The sequence below is a fragment of the Olea europaea genome, chromosome 7 (genome assembly GCF_002742605.1).
Source record: "Olea europaea var. sylvestris chromosome 7, O_europaea_v1, whole genome shotgun sequence".
NCBI lineage: Eukaryota > Viridiplantae > Streptophyta > Magnoliopsida > Lamiales > Oleaceae > Olea > Olea europaea.
This window is the reverse complement of record NC_036243.1, coordinates 1-18,335: the sequence shown is the minus strand read 5'-3', so window position 1 is coordinate 18,335 and position 18,335 is coordinate 1. Positions and strand designations below refer to the sequence as shown.

The window sequence follows — 18,335 nt, the reverse complement described above, 5'->3', positions numbered from 1 at the left end:
GAGCCTGTTTGAGTAATTTTGAGAATTGATTTTTTGATCGTTAAAAGAAAAGTGGGGTTCACATGAGAGAAAAAGTAAAATATGACGACTGAAATAGTGAAATAACGGTCAAAAAATCAATTTTTTTAGTGAAAAAAATCGCTCCCAATCAGACCCATTACTGGATGAACAGTAAACAAATGATAGATTCTTTCAAGGAAAAGGAATATAAATAAAATAAGAAAGAGAGTAGGGATTTACCGAAAATATAAGGATAAAATGGGAAAATCGAAAGTATTTCATAAATGAATTAAATAGTAAAGGGAAATAGGATTACAGTTGTGCTACTTGTCTGTACAAGTGCACACACATGGCGTGGACCTCCCCACAAGAGATCCACATGTGGGGTCTATCTCCATGTGAGAGACCCTGTACAGGCCCTATATAAAGGGGTCATCTTGTGCAAAGGGGCCTGTGAACGGAGTTTTATTTATAGGATTATAGTTTTCTTTAGCTGACAGCTCTAATGCAAAACAAATGGGCCTGTGCGGGGAGTTTTTAGGATTATAGTTTTCTTTAACCGACAGCTCTAATGCAACTCATTTGTTTTATTCAATAATTAATAAAGATTCACAGAGTTAGATCACTCAAAAGTATACTTAAAATAGGAGAATTTTTTTTTTCTATAGCAATATATTCTTCTGTGAGAATATGGTTCTCTTAACTCTATTAGACTTAAGTGTTATTTGTGTAATTCACATGGATTGTGCTTGTCTAGTTTTGTTATGGACTATTGGATGGGATCGACGGTCGGGATTTAATCTATTTGAGATATCTTTTTGTTGCCTTGTCTTGGGAGAGATGTTTTGACTTGATGGTTGACACAAAAAGGCTCTCCCCACGTTTTTGACAGAGAGGTCGTTTCTTCCCTTCTTAAGTCGACTCTCTCTCTCTATTTTTGCTTCCTTGGCTTGGTTGAAGGTAGAGGGTCCGGTGGCTGCTTGGTAGAAGGTTGAGGTTCTTTGCCGGTTTCTCTCTCTCTCTCTTTGTGGAAGGTGATTTGCATGACATGGAGCTGTTCCTGAGCCTAAATCAGCCATAAGAGCAAGGAGAAGTTGCTGTCCAGATTCGGTCGAGATCGGGTTGTATTGTTCCATTTTATTTTCTTTGATTTAGCTTTGAAATCCTTTATTGATTGATGATTATTGTTTGATTGAACTCCAAGGATCCCAACAAACTGGTATCAGAGTAAGGAGGAGTGAAATCTGTCCAAAAATCGATCAAAAACTTCAACGAAATCGCGATTCCCATTTTTTGGCCGAATCTGAAACTTCAAATTCCGGCCAAACTACTGACCTTTTGGCGAAACTGACCTTGGACCCATAACCAGCAGACCAAGGCACTCCCTGTGGTGGGACGCGTGACTGGACCGGCGACCGGCAACGCGTGAACTCCGACGACGGCGCGTGGCTGGACATTCCGACGAGTTTTTTTCGGGCAGTTTACTTTTTTCGATGTCCTGAACGCACTGATATCGTTTGTTTTCTGTTTCAGGTTTTACAGAAAAAGTTGGATGATTTTGCCCCTGGCTTGACGTCTACAGCAATTCGGTTCAGAAACTTGGTGGTATATATACTGTTTTTCAACAGTAGTTTGGTAAGATTATTCCAAACTCTCCGTTAGGTTAGATTTGGTATCCTTACCGATTTATGCATGATTATTGCTTGGTTGCCTATTTGTGAATTCCGTTGATTGAATTCTTGTGATTAATTTGTAACCTGGAAGCATATTTACTTGCATTATATATCTCTGTTTCGTGAATGGATTATGTGATTGTTGTGCTTCATTTCTAAAATTGTTTTTAGACTCGGCATTCATATTTTTATATTGATCATCTGGAAAAGAATTTTTCAAAATCTTTTCTGTTTTGTCCACGAGTACAGGCCACTCTTTTACAGAATCTGTAATGGGTTCGAGGGTCGAATTATCGCAATTCGATGGAAAGGGGGATTACTCGATATGGAAACAAAAAATGAGGGCCATTTTGGTCCAACAGAGAGTTGCTAAAGCTCTCGATGATCCCGCTACATTTTCTGATGAGTTAAAAGCTAAACCAACTGAAATTGAAGACATGAATGAAATTGCTTACAGTTCTATAATTTTGTATCTATCTGACAACATTGTGAGACAAGTTGATAGTGCTAAAACTGCTAGAACTTTGTGGATTGCTTGAGATGCCTTGTTCTTGACTAAAACTTTACCTAACAAAATATACCTGTTGGAAAAGTTGTTTAGTTTTAAGATAGACCCGAGGAAGGATGTCGAGGGGAATTTGAGTGACTTTAGCATAATTGTTAAGAGTCTAGCTCATAATGATAAAAAATTTTGACGATGAGGATTTAGCTGTCATATTGCTAAACTCTTCACCTGAATCTTACAGAGAAATGAAAAATGCCATAAAATATGGTAGGGACACTCTCACTCAAGCTATTGTTTTCGATGCTTTAAAATCAAGAGAACTTGAATTAAAAAGAGACAACAGAACTCATTCCCGAAAAGAGAGTCCATTTGTTAGGGGAAGACCTGAAAAGAAAGAATTTAACTTCCATAACAAGAAGGGGAGAGGAAAATCTAAAATGAGATCTAAATCTAAAGATAAAAGCGGTAAGAAATGTTATCACTATGAAAAGTTAGGATATTTCAAGAAAGACTGCTTCGACTGGAAAAGGAAACAAAAAGACCCGAACAATTCTGATGTTGATAATGCTGCTATTGTTTCTGAAATTAATAGTTTGCATGTCATGAATTTGTCTGAGGAAGAATTTGACAAAAATTGGATTCTAGACACAGGGTGCACTTTCCATATGTGCCCTGATAGGTCTTGGTTCTATAACTATAGAGAGACTGAACCTAGGAACGTCTACATGGGAGACAATAATTCTCAAAATGTAGTTGGAGTTGGTGACATAGCCATCAGAATGTACGATGGGGCCGTCACGCAACTAAAAAATGTTAGATATGTCCCAAATTTAAAAAGGAACCTCATTTCCTTAGGTTCTCTTGAAGATAAGGGATATGCCTTCAAGTCTGGTAACAAGATTTTGAAAATTATGAAGGGTTCTCTCATAGTTATGAAAGGGCCTAAGAGGAATGGTCTGTACTATCTTAAGGGTAGAACTGAAATACCAGTTGATTATAGCCTTCTTCCTGTGAGTAAAGACAAAACTGAACTTTGGCATAACAGAATGGGTTACATTGGGTTCAAAGGGCTAAAATCTTTAAGTAATCAGAAATTACTTGGAAAAGATGACATCGAAATTATGGAATTCTGTGAAACTTGTGTCTTGGGTAAGTCCCATAAGGTGAGCTTTGAAGCTAGCTCTCATAGGACCAGCAGGCCATTAGACTATGTCCATGCTGATCTATGGGGCCCGGAGAAGCACTCCACATTTGGTGGAAGCAAGTACTTCTTGTCCTTAGTGGATGATTACTCAAGAAAAGTTTGGATTTATCCTTTGAAGGCTAAGTCGGAAACTTTTTGAAAATTCAGAGTTTGTTTAAAGTCTGTTGAGAATCAGTTAGACAAGAAACTTAAAACATTAAGAACTGATAATGGGCTTGAATTATGTAATAACGAATTTGACAACTTCTGTAAGCAGAAAGGTATAACAAGATACAGAACTGTTAAATACACACCTGAACAAAATGGGGTCACTGAAAGAATGAACAGGACCATAATGAACAAAGTTAGGTGTATGTTGATTAGCTCTGGCCTTGCGAAAGGTTTTTGGGCCGAAGTTGCAAGTACTGCAGCTTATCTGATTAATAGGTCTCCGTCCACTAGTATAAGGTTTAAAACCCCACAGGAGTTGTGGATGGGAGAGCCTCCAAATCTAGAACACTTGAGGGTGTTTGGATGTGCTACATATGCACACCAATCTGAAGGGAAACTTGAGCCGAGAGCTGTCAAGTGTGTGATGTTAGGGTATCCCGAGGGTGTGAAGGGCTATAGGTTATGGGTTTTAGGGGTCCAAGGCATTAAGATTATTAACAACAGGGATGTAGTCTTTAATGAATTTGAGATGCCATGTCTAAAACAGAAAATCGAAAAAACTAACAAATCTGAAACTGAGAAGAGTATTCAGACTGAGGTGAAGCTGACTAGGCTAAATTCACCTACACCTGGGAATGACGAAAATGACCCTATACATCATGAAAATGAAAATGAAAATGAAATTGAAATTGAAACTGAACCCGAAGAGGTGACTGAACTTCAAGATAACATTGAACCAGTTGAAGTTGAACATTTTAATGATCAGCTACCTAATCAAGATTATCAGCTTACTAGGGATCGGGGGAGGAGGCAGATCGGGCCAAATCCTAGATATGAATCCCTAAACTTGACTGATTTTGCTTTGGTTTCAGGTGAATCCCTTGAACAGATAGAACCTGCTAGTTATGAAGAAGCTGTTAATGGAAAATGTTCTAAAAATTGGCTAAAAGCTATGCAGGAAGAAATGAAATCTTTAATGGAGAATAAAACTTGGAAGTTAGTTAAGTAACCTAAGGATCATAGGATAGTTCAATGTAAGTGGATTTACAAATTGAAAGAAGGAAATAATTCTAGTGATCCCCCTAGGTATAAGGCCAGATTAGTGGCGAAAGGGTTCACTCAAAGGAGGGGGTTGATCACAATGAGATATTCTCTCCTGTGATAAAGTACAAAACAATCAGACTGGTTTTTGCATTGGTTGTTCAGTTCAACTGGGAACTGGAACAACTAGATGTCAAGACTGCTTTCCTACATCGAAAATTGGAAGAGGATATTTACATGAGTCAACCTCAAGGTTTTGAGATGAAAGGTAAAATAAACTGTGTGTGCAATTAGAAAGATCTCTGCATGGGCTTAAACAAAGTCCTAGACAGTGGTACATAAGGCTCGATACCTATGTACTGAAGATAGGTTTTAAAAGGAGTGAATATGATGCGTGCCTGTACTATAATGATAGTAAAGAGGGCTGTGAGGTCTACTTGTTGCTGTATGTAGATGACGTGCTTCTAGCAAGTTCAAGTAAGATTGAAATCACTAAGATGAAGAACCTTTTAAAATCAGAATTCGATATGAAAGATTTTGGGAGTGCTAAGAAGATTTTGGGGATAGTTATAAAGAGAGATAGGGCTGAAAATAGACTAGTCATTTCCCAAGAAGCCTATCTAAACAAAGTCATAACTAAATTTGGTATGAATGGATCAAAATCTGTGAACGTTCCCTTAGCAGCTCACATGAATCTTTCTAGTGCTCATTCTCCAAAAACTGAGGAGGAATTTAGAGAAATGAGGAACATACCCTACTCTAATGCTATAGGTTCCGTTATGTTCTCTATGATAACAACCAGGTCTGACTTAGCCTATGCTATAAGTTTTTTGAGCAGGTTTATGTCCAACCCTGGAAAGCCCCATTGGGCAGGTTTGAAATGGTTGTTAAAGTACATTATTGGTACATTAAATTTGGGTCTAGTGTATGAAAAAAGATCTGAAAAACTTACTCTAAAGGGGTATGTAGATTCTGATTTTGCTGGTGACAAGGATAGCAGAAAGTCTACCATAGCTTACTTTTTTACACTTAGTGATAATTGTATAACATGGAAGTCACAGCTGTAGCCTTTAGTTACTTTGTCAAGTATTGAGGCAGAGTATGTTGCCATAACAAAGGCGGTTAAGGAATGTACTTGGTTAAAAGGAATTTTAAAGGAATTGAACTTCATGCATGATACACCTGTTATGTTTACTGATAGTCAAAGTGCTTTATCGCTTTGTAGGAATCCTGTTTATCATGAAAGAACTAAACATATTGAGGTGAAGTATCATTTTATTCGTGAGAAACTGTCTCAAGGTGAAGTTAATCTTGTTAAAATTCACACTGAAAGGAATCCCTTTGTGTGGGAACAAAAATTCTACCTACAGGTAAATTTAAATTGTGCTTATCTTTATTACATATTGACACTGGTTAATTTTTCTTGCAGATAGTGGGCGATGATGATGAACAGTTCTTCTATGTGCAAATTCGCAACCAAGAGAGAGTGTTATGAGAACCAAGGTGAAGAATGTGAGAATATGGTTCTCTTAACTCTATTAGACTAAAGTGCTATTTGTGTAATTCACATGAATTGTGCTTGTCTAGTTTTGTTATGGACCTTTGGATGGGATCGACGGTCGGGATTTAATCTATTTGAGATATCTTTTTGTTGCTTTGTCTTGGGGGAGATGTTTTGACTTGATGACTTGATGGTTGACACAAAAAGACTCCCCCCATGTTTTTGGCAGAGAGGTCGTTTCTTCCCTTCTTAAGTCGACTCTCTCTCTCTATTTTTGCTTCCTTGGCTTGGTTGAAGGTAGTGGGTCCGGTGGCTACTTGGTAGAAGGTTGAGGTTCTTTGCCAATTTCTCTCTCTCTCTCTATCTGTGAAAGGTGATTTGCATGACATGGAGCTGTTCCTGAGCCTAAATCAGCCATAAGAGCAAGGAGAAGTTGCTGTCCAGATTCGGCCGAGATCGGGTTGTAATGTTCCATTTTATTTTCTTTCATTTAGGCTTGAAATCCTTTATTGATTGATGATTATTGTTTGATTGAACTCCAAAGATCCCAACATCTTCAAACTACCACAAACTCTCAACGAGATGTATTTCACTAATGCTTTTATTCCTCTCTCGAGAATAAATAAACAACCCAATGCGCACAACCAAATATCCATTAGAAAACGAAAATTAATATAAAAGGTAACAAGATTCATATATCATACTCCAAGATTAAGTGATTAATTACAAGTAAGAAAAAAAATGAAAAGAAAAGAAAAGAAAAGGAAGAAATGGATCAAAAATCAAATCCACCATCGAAACCAGAATCTCCAACATCAGAAATCATATCGCCGACCAAAAATCCACCTAATAATCCAGCTCCTACTCCTAAACCGAAATTGTTCTTCTTTGGTGGCCTTTGCACAGCTGGATATCCGTACCCGGACTGGGGTGGATATCCATATCCTGGCGGTGGTGGTGGAGGTGGGTACGCGCCATAAGACAATGGAGGTGGGTACCCGCCATACCCCGCTGGCGGCGGCGGTGGAGGATATCCTCCAGGTGATGGTGGTGGTGGGTACAGCCCTGTTCCATGGTCAACTGGATAAGGAGGATATACTCCTCCTGGAGATGGACGTGGATACGCTAAGCTGGGCCCCACTGCCGGATATGCGGTAACAGGTTCCTCATCAAGTTTAGGCGGGCCAGGAACTGGTGGTGGCGGCGCATCCTTATCGACAAACTGGTAAGAAAAGGTGATTTGACCTTTAGGTTGGCCGTTAGGTTTGCTCACTTGATAACTCACCAATCGCTGCTGGTTTCCATAGTTACCGACAACGCCAATGGTCGGAGATTCGAGAAGCTGTTTGATGGGAACATGGACTTCACCAATATCTTTATCGCCTAACTTACGCTCACAAACAAGCTTGAAATCAAGAGTTAGGAGGTTCTGCCGGAGCGCCACCTCATCCACCGTGAACTTCATAGGAAAAATCCATGTGGGGCTGGTGTCGCCGTCTCTATCCACCGGCGTCTTCGTAGTCTGCTTCGATTTTTTGTCCCCGCCGGAAATTGAAACCACCGCGTACACCGCCATCTTCGTGATGAGATTGACTCTATTGAGATCTTTACCGGACATAGAAATAATTTCCAACGCCCGATGATCCATAACGATGAGAGAAAATCCAAGAAATTGAAGAGGCTTCCCTGTTTATGGTTTTCTAGAATTGAAGAACTTAACTTGAGAGAGAGAGAGAGAGAGAAATGGCCAATGATGAATCAAAGTATACGCAGAGAATAAACTATTTATGTTAGTGTTAAACACGTTACGCCATTACCTGGTGCCTTCGTTTATCAAAGGTAAGAAGTAACTATGGTTGACTTGAAGAATGCCTTGAGGTTTTGGTTAATATGCACATAGAACTCCAACGTGTCAGCTATGTATATTGAAAACCTATTCTTCAAAACAAAATGACAAGCTAATTAGGGTTGTGCTGCACTATCAGGGGAGTTTTAGAGGGTGTTTGGTAGAATTTTTTATGTGAAAATACATTTTTGAATAGTAAGTTGATGGGAAATGTGTGGTTGAAAAATAAGAAAAAGTTTTTGATTTACGTGTAATATTATTTTAATAAAGAATGTGTGGTTGAAAAGAAGAGAGAGAAAAATACATTTTGATAAAAATAGGTGCCAAACATGGCGTTATTGAACCTCCACAGGCTACACATATACGGGGTGGGTATTTGTGGATTATTTTTTTAATGAGGCACGTCATGTGTGAGACCTGTGAATAGAGCCTGTACACCAAGCTTAATTCTAATTTTTAACACTTAGAATTGAAGTCCACAAATTTACACCCAATTCATACAGGAACCAGGGTTTGTGATCAAAGATTAAAGAAACTATTAGGCTTTGAAAGGAAAAATAAAAGTTAGGTTTCTCAATAGTCGAATTTGACTGGAATGTGAGGTTTCTTAAATGTTAATAAATTGATTTCAATAATGGTTTTTTCCTAGTGCAATTTTCCTTGCACGATTTAGCTTAGTTGGCTTCAGATGTTGTTGCATAATTGGCCAAACAAGATTTACTTGTAACATAGGGCAGCTGCGTTAAGTTGGTATTAGACAAATAAAATTTAAAATTGTGTGACATATCGAAAAAAAGTTAAATAATTAACCCGTTTTTCCACTGTTTACGAGTCATGTTTTCACGTGATTAGACAGTGGCAAAGGCGTGCTTTAACAGGCGTTTTTGATTTTCTTCAACAATGGAGCAGTCTTTGGTATCTTCTAGAATCTGTTGAGAACATTCAGAGTCATATTTTGACCAAATTTGGTTCACAAAATACTAGGAACTTGCAATGCAAATGTAACTTCTTAGAGAAGTCCGTTTGATTGCACAGATGGAATTGAATTGTCTAAAAAAAGAATTTTTTGGCAGAGAGGTCGTTTCTTCCCTTCTTAAGTCGACTCTCTCTCTCTATTTTTGCTTCCTTGGCTTGGTTGAAGGTAGTGGGTCCGGTGGCTACTTGGTAGAAGGTTGAGGTTCTTTGCCAATTTCTCTCTCTCTCTCTATCTGTGAAAGGTGATTTGCATGACATGGAGCTGTTCCTGAGCCTAAATCAGCCATAAGAGCAAGGAGAAGTTGCTGTCCAGATTCGGCCGAGATCGGGTTGTAATGTTCCATTTTATTTTCTTTCATTTAGGCTTGAAATCCTTTATTGATTGATGATTATTGTTTGATTGAACTCCAAAGATCCCAACATCTTCAAACTACCACAAACTCTCAACGAGATGTATTTCACTAATGCTTTTATTCCTCTCTCGAGAATAAATAAACAACCCAATGCGCACAACCAAATATCCATTAGAAAACGAAAATTAATATAAAAGGTAACAAGATTCATATATCATACTCCAAGATTAAGTGATTAATTACAAGTAAGAAAAAAAATGAAAAGAAAAGAAAAGAAAAGGAAGAAATGGATCAAAAATCAAATCCACCATCGAAACCAGAATCTCCAACATCAGAAATCATATCGCCGACCAAAAATCCACCTAATAATCCAGCTCCTACTCCTAAACCGAAATTGTTCTTCTTTGGTGGCCTTTGCACAGCTGGATATCCGTACCCGGACTGGGGTGGATATCCATATCCTGGCGGTGGTGGTGGAGGTGGGTACGCGCCATAAGACAATGGAGGTGGGTACCCGCCATACCCCGCTGGCGGCGGCGGTGGAGGATATCCTCCAGGTGATGGTGGTGGTGGGTACAGCCCTGTTCCATGGTCAACTGGATAAGGAGGATATACTCCTCCTGGAGATGGAGGTGGATACGCTAAGCTGGGCCCCACTGCCGGATATGCGGTAACAGGTTCCTCATCAAGTTTAGGCGGGCCAGGAACTGGTGGTGGCGGCGCATCCTTATCGACAAACTGGTAAGAAAAGGTGATTTGACCTTTAGGTTGGCCGTTAGGTTTGCTCACTTGATAACTCACCAATCGCTGCTGGTTTCCATAGTTACCGACAACGCCAATGGTCGGAGATTCGAGAAGCTGTTTGATGGGAACATGGACTTCACCAATATCTTTATCGCCTAACTTACGCTCACAAACAAGCTTGAAATCAAGAGTTAGGAGGTTCTGCCGGAGCGCCACCTCATCCACCGTGAACTTCATAGGAAAAATCCATGTGGGGCTGGTGTCGCCGTCTCTATCCACCGGCGTCTTCGTAGTCTGCTTCGATTTTTTGTCCCCGCCGGAAATTGAAACCACCGCGTACACCGCCATCTTCGTGATGAGATTGACTCTATTGAGATCTTTACCGGACATAGAAATAATTTCCAACGCCCGATGATCCATAACGATGAGAGAAAATCCAAGAAATTGAAGAGGCTTCCCTGTTTATGGTTTTCTAGAATTGAAGAACTTAACTTGAGAGAGAGAGAGAGAGAGAAATGGCCAATGATGAATCAAAGTATACGCAGAGAATAAACTATTTATGTTAGTGTTAAACACGTTACGCCATTACCTGGTGCCTTCGTTTATCAAAGGTAAGAAGTAACTATGGTTGACTTGAAGAATGCCTTGAGGTTTTGGTTAATATGCACATAGAACTCCAACGTGTCAGCTATGTATATTGAAAACCTATTCTTCAAAACAAAATGACAAGCTAATTAGGGTTGTGCTGCACTATCAGGGGAGTTTTAGAGGGTGTTTGGTAGAATTTTTTATGTGAAAATACATTTTTGAATAGTAAGTTGATGGGAAATGTGTGGTTGAAAAATAAGAAAAAGTTTTTGATTTACGTGTAATATTATTTTAATAAAGAATGTGTGGTTGAAAAGAAGAGAGAGAAAAATACATTTTGATAAAAATAGGTGCCAAACATGGCGTTATTGAACCTCCACAGGCTACACATATACGGGGTGGGTATTTGTGGATTATTTTTTTAATGAGGCACGTCATGTGTGAGACCTGTGAATAGAGCCTGTACACCAAGCTTAATTCTAATTTTTAACACTTAGAATTGAAGTCCACAAATTTACACCCAATTCATACAGGAACCANTTTTAAGTTTTAACGCAAGAACTACGTTCACTTCATTGCTGCAATTTTAATAAAATCTCTTACCATCCTGACAGTTTACCTTTTACCTAAACTATTTTAACTTAAAGCAACGGACGATGAGTTCCGAGTTGGCCCCCGTTTTCTAGAAATAAAAATGGGTGGAATAGTGTGTTTTTGAAAAATGAGTGATTGAAAAAAGATGGAAAAGTTTTCGATTTACGTGTAATATCATTTTATGAAAAATTGTGCAGTTGAAAATGGAAGAGAGAAAAATGAAATGGAATGAAATATAAATTCATGGGGGTAAAAAAGGAAAGCAGCAAGTAATTATAGGAATATCAGAAATCTTAAAAGCTAAGTTTACGATGCACAAAAAATACCATTAGAAATCAAACCTATTTAAGTATACATGTATCCATTGATCTATTGCTTCATCGGACAAAAATCAATCAAAGTGTCCCCAGTAATAACACTAATTTCTTCAGAATGATTAAGCCTCATCCCCAAGAAACTTATGGTCGACTACATGTATTGCAAGCAAAGCACATATTCAAGCAGCAGTAGCCACAGATTACTTTATCACATCAGAACATATTAAAATTTTAGCAGCGTGAAAGAACCAAGAAAGACAATTTAACTTCGTTTTTTGTTTGAACTTCGAATCAACTGCAATAACTATAAGCATCCACTAAACTATTCCTCCGTCTCAATGTAGCAGTATTCTTCCTGAACATTCCTTACATTGCTATTTACCAGATAAAAGTATGCTTTCTCACCTTTGGATAGTTTAGTCTTCGGAGGACTATTCGAACTTTGACAATTACACTGTTAACTCTAGCATTTCATGTGCTGAGGCTAGCAAGATAACCAATATGATGCGCTCACCCATGCGAATCTCAGTTCCCACAGCCGAGTTAATTTTCCCAACTTATGGCATGCTTGATAGAGAGGATTGAATAATGCTAGACAGTAAATTAAATTTTTCATCATACTGTTCCGTACTGCTCCCTCAATTTCCCTATAGAAGAACCTGATTTTTGCAATCACCACCGTATTTGACAATTGCACTGTCAACTCTAGCATTTCATGTGCTGAGGCTAGCAAGATAACCAATATGATGCGCTCACCCATGCGAATCTCAGTTCCCACAGCCGAGTTAATTTTCCCAACTTATGGCATGCTTGATAGAGAGGATTGAATATTGCTAGACCGTAAATTAAATTTTTCATCATACTGTTCCGTACTGCTCCCTCAATTTCCCTATAGAAGAACCTGATTTTTGCAATCACCACCGTTAGACATAACATTTTCAGCTTCTTCATCTTGAAAGCCAAAGCACTGTTGGGAAACTCATTAAGTGCCATCACACGACAGGCAAATCTCGAAGGTCAGATGCCCTGTTCTCTTAACTACTGGTATTTTTACTTTTCCGCCTTCGTTTTACAGTTAAAAGGCCATTAGCCAGAGCTTCAAGTGCTCGGGTTGTTGGAGGCCGGTTCCTAGTGCTATGCCTTGGCATATTCATGCTAGGCTGCTGGTCATAACTAGCCTCAATAGCAGAGGGATTTTGTGATTCTGTTGCTAAGAAACCATTCTCCATGTCCATGGGAACTTGAGGAAAATTAAGGTCAATCAATGTCTGAGATTGAGGGTTCTCTAGAGGGGCTTCTGCTGCATCAATATTGGCATTGGGAGTACACTCAACGCTACCAATGGGACTACCTTTTGGGGAACTGGTGGATGACAACTTATCTTGAGAAGAACCAACTTCAGTAGATTCGTACTTGGAAAATTCAGGAATGCCTGAGCAGCAACTAGAAGTCTTATTTTCTGATCTGGGAACCCTATAGGATTGAACCCCACCATTGCTTGTTTCATCACAACTACAAGCAGTTAGCCCCTGATGCTGTTTTCTGATGGGAGCAATACTGTCTACATCTTGTTTCTGCTTCCGGCTCAAGCAGGAGTTTACAAACTTCCTCGATTGCTTGTCCTTGTGTAAATCCTTTTTATTCTTCAAGCTACTCAACAAGATATTATCAACATTAGGACTAATGGTATGAATATCTTGGTATGGGGCATTAACATCATGGTCTTTCCTACCAGGAAGAATTTTCCCATTGGATGTAGTTGTAAGGAGACTTGCATTATCTGTCTCTCCTGAATCAACATGCATAGTATTGACAGTATCAGATTCATCAGTCGTCTCAACGGTACTTTCCTCATCACTAACTTCAGAACGATTTTGCAAGGTCAACATGTTCGAAATTTCAAATGGAAGGCTTCTCAATTCTCTCAATTTATAAGGTTTCCCATCAGTGAGACTAGTATCTACAACCGTAAATTTCATTATGTCACTATTGCGATTCGGAGTTCGAGGTTGAAGATAACAATGGCGTTGCCTCGTAGGCAGATGATGATCATCTTGTTCTTTGTTCTTGTTACCATCATCTTCTTCTGCTTCAAGCTCAAGAAGTTCAGGTTCTTTGGCAACTTTGCTCAAGACATCACTCACAGAATCAAAATAGTGGTCGCCTTTCTCTAGTTTCCTTCTCGAGAACTTTTTGACGCCAGGAAATAAAAAAACCAAACCATGATTTGAACCAGCAATATGACCCTGATTCTTAGGTTTCTCCGAATGCCAACCTCTTGCCAGCAAACGAGGCCAAACAGCTTCCCAAAACAGATCATTTGAGCGAGCTTTGCTCAATCGGTAATCTCCAGTTAGATACTTGATAATATCACTGCTCGTAAGTGATGACCATGCTTTTCCAGTTGGTATCTCTGGACGAATAGAGACAAGTTGGTTGGACCTTGAAGTTTCCAAGGCCATTCGCGTGAGATCTTGCTTTCCTTTTCCAATTGCAATTGCTTCTACAAGAACTTTCATCCCAACCATGGTCTTCAAAGAGGATATATAGTCCTGTAATGACATTTTCCCCTCTCCAAATGACTTCGAGACCTGCCAAGAAATTGAAATGCACTAGTGATCAAACACGTGACTGCAGTTTTTTAGATGTTATCCAAGAAACTTGGCAACACAGTTGCTCTAGTTTTTCAATCATCAATTATAATGAGATACAGAAGCAAAATTAGATGGTGCACATTTGATTTTAAATGGATTCGATTTTCTACTAAGTTGTATGTCACAATACAACATGAAACTAGACTCAATTAAGCCAGGTCGTTATCTCTCTTCGCATATGGCCGTCTATCAGAACAAAGAGATCAGCTATCAACAATTTTTGGCATCATTGATTCACAAATTTTATGATCAGACACTGCTTGAGGAAAATTTTTTTCCCTCACCGCAAGTAGTTTCAATTATATGAAGAAATAATTCATTGAAGTACCTCTTGTAGAGCCTTTTGACATTCTTCTGATGTGCTAGGAAGTATACGAGATAGTAATTCCAGCTGCCTCAAACCAGAAAAAATCTTGTGCCCATATACACACTTCTTGCTTCTCATCTTTCGGCCTTCTGACCATCTATGATAATTATCTGTACCGTAAAATGTCCCATAATAAAATGACAGTATAGCACCCATCTCTTTACTTTCAATGAATTGCCTGAGCTGAACAAAGTTCTTCTCGAAGATGTACAAACCAAGAAGGAAGCTTTCCTTCTCGATGTCACTCCAATGCTCGCCATATGATCCAGGAGCCAAAAAATAGCCTTGATCGCTGGACTGGTGTAAGTTGTCTTCCGATGGTAAGCTTTCTGATTTTCTTATTCCCCGCCCACTGTCTACTGAATAATATGAAGGCTCAGCATTAATCCCAAAATTTTCATTGTTGGAATACTCTGTTTTCTTGATATTATTAGCTTCTGAAGATCTGAAAGCTAAAGCAATTTTTGGTTCCTCCCATGCTTCTTGCTTTATCCACACACCTCTGATTTTGATCCACGTTAATGGTATGGGCAATCCAATAAAGAAGTCATCGTGGGAATGAACTCCATTTTGTGCATCTGTTGAATTATTTGTGTACGAAATATAGAGGGACTTTTCAATGGACGGTGGAATTTCAAGTTGATAGTCATCTCCAATTCGAGGAAGGAGATCTGGCTGTCCAAATTCAACACTTGCATCAGAAGAGTCCAAGGGAAGTAAATGCTCAACTGATAGTTTATCAACGTAATCTCCATTTTGATCTAAGTGAACTGAAGCCATCTGCCAAAGAAATCAACCAATTTTCTACTTTACAAAGATGCTAGTGAATTCATACAGGCAATCAAATGGTTAACAATAAATATTGTTGCACCAACTTCGATGAGATTAACTTAAATTATAAATTATTGCAATCAAATAAATACGAATCTGATACCCTTTATAGGAAGTCATAGCTCAAATAGCCATAGACAATAAATAAGCATAGTGTGCATCTCTGGTTTCTACAACTTTAGCAGATAATTAGAATAGATAGGATATGCATAAAGCAGCTTAAGATATTAGAATATCCTCAGCCCAAGATTACTTTCTTACCTATTCAACCTCTAAATACAGAAAGGATGTGTAAACGATATCATATTTCTGGAATGAAGCCTCCTAGAAACTGCTGAATGAATAAAGAAATTGTAATGAATCTTTGTAGTCTAGTTAAACCTTGTTTAAATCCTATCTCCATAATGATCAAATCATAGTTATGGTAGTGGCTCCTCTTTTCTACTACGGGGATTCCATTCATTTAACATAAGTATGCTGTTTTTTCTAATGCAGTCATTTTGCTTCAGCTTTACTGTTGTAGAATTCACCCTACCAAATTAGCAAGTAGCCAACAAGATTAAGTCAGTAACCCCGAAATAAAATAAATATTAGATCCATATTTCAATTTACAATAAATACAGTAACTTTATCACAAAAAGGACACATCAAAACCACAAAACAAAGCACATTAAATTCTAATCTGGCGCAAAACAAAGCACATTAAGTTCTAACCTGGAGTACCCCTTTCTATCTCAACTGATAGCCAAACAAAAACCCATTCACAGATTTCATTTTTACTGTCAAAATATTCTGGCCGAGCTTTATAAGCATGAAAGCAAAAGAAACAGAACAATGCACAACAAAACAAAAATCATCAACAAAAGCTACGAACTTTATTGGAATTTCCAATGTGATCCCACGAAATTAAACTCCTGAATTCCCTCTGCCCCATAATTTTCCCAAGCAAACCCAATAAACATAGCTAATACATAAGATATTATAAATATAACATGTACCGATAGATGCATGTATATGTATTATAGAAAAAGGGAAACTATTTGAGGGTATCAATCTTAGGTACTTAAAAAACTTGTATGTATATATAAAGCAGAGAAGGACTGCACCTGGGTTTCCTTCTATTCTACGAGAGCAAAGGCTTCATGTAATGGTTGAATCGAAGAGAGAGAGAGAGAGAGAGGTATATAGAGAGAGAAGAAGGGAAAAAAAAAGGAGAGACTGCTCTTTCTCTTGCTTGTAGCTATAGCGTGAAAGAGAATTTTCGTTTTTACGAGTTTTAGAGAGAGGATGAGGAAAAAAAAGACGGTCTTTGTGTATTTAAAGGAGTGGACGGGTAACTCTATGCGATGTGATTCATAATCGAATGGACTAGGAATCACTAGAGCTAAGGGTTGAACAAATTTGAGAAATTCTCAACTTTTTATTATCATTTTTCAATTGGCTCGTAACATTGGATGACCTTTTTTCACTTCTCGAATTTATTATTTACAAATTATGAAAACAAAAGTTAGAGTGTATGTTTTGGACGGTCTTTGTGTATTTAAAGGAGTGGACGGGTAACTCTATGCGATGTGATTCATAATCGAATGGACTAGGAATCACTAGAGCTAAGGGTTGAACAAATTTGAGAAATTCTCAACTTTTTATTATCATTTTTCAATTAGCTCGTAACATTGGATGACCTTTTTTCACTTCTCGAATTTATTATTTACAAATTATGAAAACAAAAGTTAGAGTGTATGTTTTGATTCGAAGTGTCTTTGAAGGTCTTTCTTATTGAATCACTTGTCATTGCTAAAAGGAAACAAGATATTGCAAGAATGGTATTGGAACCTTCAAAATTCAATGAAGTTGTTCCTGTGTGCTTAAAAATATTAACTCACTAACCATGCTCCCCTCTTAACAATTATCAAGTTTCTAATATGAGAATGTTGATTAAGCAAAGTGTTCAAGCGATCAAATATGAGAGGCGATTTCGCCTCGTTCGTTGGCAAGATGTTGGCATTTAGAGTAACTTAAGAACTCGGGTTGATAAAACATGATTTGGTTGTCTAATACCCAATGTCGAAAGCAAACTAGTGAAATTTGATAACATATATATATATATATATATATATATTTTTTTTTTGTTTGGTTGTGTAAGTGAAGTTTTGAGTAAAGTTACAAAAAAAGTCGGACTTCTTGAAGCTCAAGAAGATGATGGTAACAAAAATCAAGCATAAGATGATCATGATTTGTCTACAAGGTAATGGTGTTATTATTTTCAACCTTACAAAATAGTTCTAATTGTTGCTTAGACATTCATAAATATAATGTAATTGTTTCATATTTAATATGGTCTCATTTTCCTAAATAATAAATTAAAATAGTATACTATAGGTTTATATTTTACGGCGTTTGTGATGTTGCTATGTGAAAAACATCAAATGTTAGACCTGAAATAAAATTTTGTGTAGATTCCTTAACATACTTTGTAAATAAAAATTAAAAAACAAATTAGAATTTGAAATACAAGACTTCTTTGCAAGTCATTCAACAACTAATTTATCGAATTTTATACTAAAAAAATTATGAAGAGTGTGTGTATATATTACGCCTTTGTTTGGGCCACATTCTTTGAAAAAAATGCATTTTTTAAAAAGTAATTTGACATCATTTCAATTACATATTTTTCAATAAAATAATATTACACATAAATTCAAAACATTTTTTTATTTTTTAACCACATATTTCATATCGTTACAATATTCAAAAATAAATTTTTATGTCAAAAATCGGTCTCAAACAAGGGGTACATATATCAATTACCACTAATTGTTAAAAATAAATTAAAAATAAAGTGGACTTTTAGTTGGGCAAATTTAACACGCTCTACAGGTGACTTGCATAGATTGGAAGCTTAGTTTTATATTGCAAATCATTCTTTATTAGCATAATAAAAAAATTGTTTTAATTAGAAGTCTTGAATTTAAATTAAGTTTTGGTCAACTGG

General features: G+C 37.5%; 3 protein-coding genes across 3 annotated transcripts; all 3 read right to left on the bottom strand.

Annotated features, from left to right (window-relative positions):
* Positions 1-6,709: 6,709 nt before the first annotated feature.
* Positions 6,710-7,928, bottom strand: LOC111396577 (protein SRC2-like). Its single transcript, XM_023022978.1, has one exon. It carries the CDS (start codon positions 7,720-7,722, stop codon positions 6,850-6,852), a length of 873 nt encoding a protein of 290 aa, XP_022878746.1. The 5' UTR covers positions 7,723-7,928; the 3' UTR covers positions 6,710-6,849.
* A 1,471-nt stretch (positions 7,929-9,399) lies between these two features.
* LOC111396576 (protein SRC2-like) lies at positions 9,400-10,612 on the bottom strand. The gene has a single exon (XM_023022977.1). The coding sequence runs from the start codon at positions 10,410-10,412 to the stop codon at positions 9,540-9,542; it is 873 nt and encodes a 290-aa protein (XP_022878745.1). The 5' UTR covers positions 10,413-10,612; the 3' UTR covers positions 9,400-9,539.
* Positions 10,613-12,179: 1,567 nt separating this feature from the next.
* Positions 12,180-16,615, bottom strand: LOC111396575. Its single transcript, XM_023022976.1, has 3 exons — positions 16,450-16,615; positions 14,474-15,292; positions 12,180-14,082 (listed from the first exon to the last, which is right to left on the bottom strand). Exons 2-3 carry the CDS (start codon positions 15,290-15,292, stop codon positions 12,526-12,528), a joined length of 2,376 nt encoding a protein of 791 aa, XP_022878744.1. The 5' UTR covers positions 16,450-16,615; the 3' UTR covers positions 12,180-12,525.
* Positions 16,616-18,335: the final 1,720 nt, after the last annotated feature.

Bases quoted from the DNA above. Each gene is read 5' to 3' on its own strand.
- LOC111396577 (XM_023022978.1), bottom strand. From the start codon at position 7,722: ATGGATCATCGGGCGTTGGAAATTATTTCTATGTCCGGTAAAGATCTC.
- LOC111396576 (XM_023022977.1), bottom strand. From the start codon at position 10,412: ATGGATCATCGGGCGTTGGAAATTATTTCTATGTCCGGTAAAGATCTC.
- LOC111396575 (XM_023022976.1), bottom strand. From the start codon at position 15,292: ATGGCTTCAGTTCACTTAGATCAAAATGGAGATTACGTTGATAAACTA. The intron at 14,083-14,473 runs GTACTTCAATGA...ATTTCTTGGCAG, and splicing joins GTCAAAAGGCTCTACAAGAG to GTCTCGAAGTCATTTGGAGA.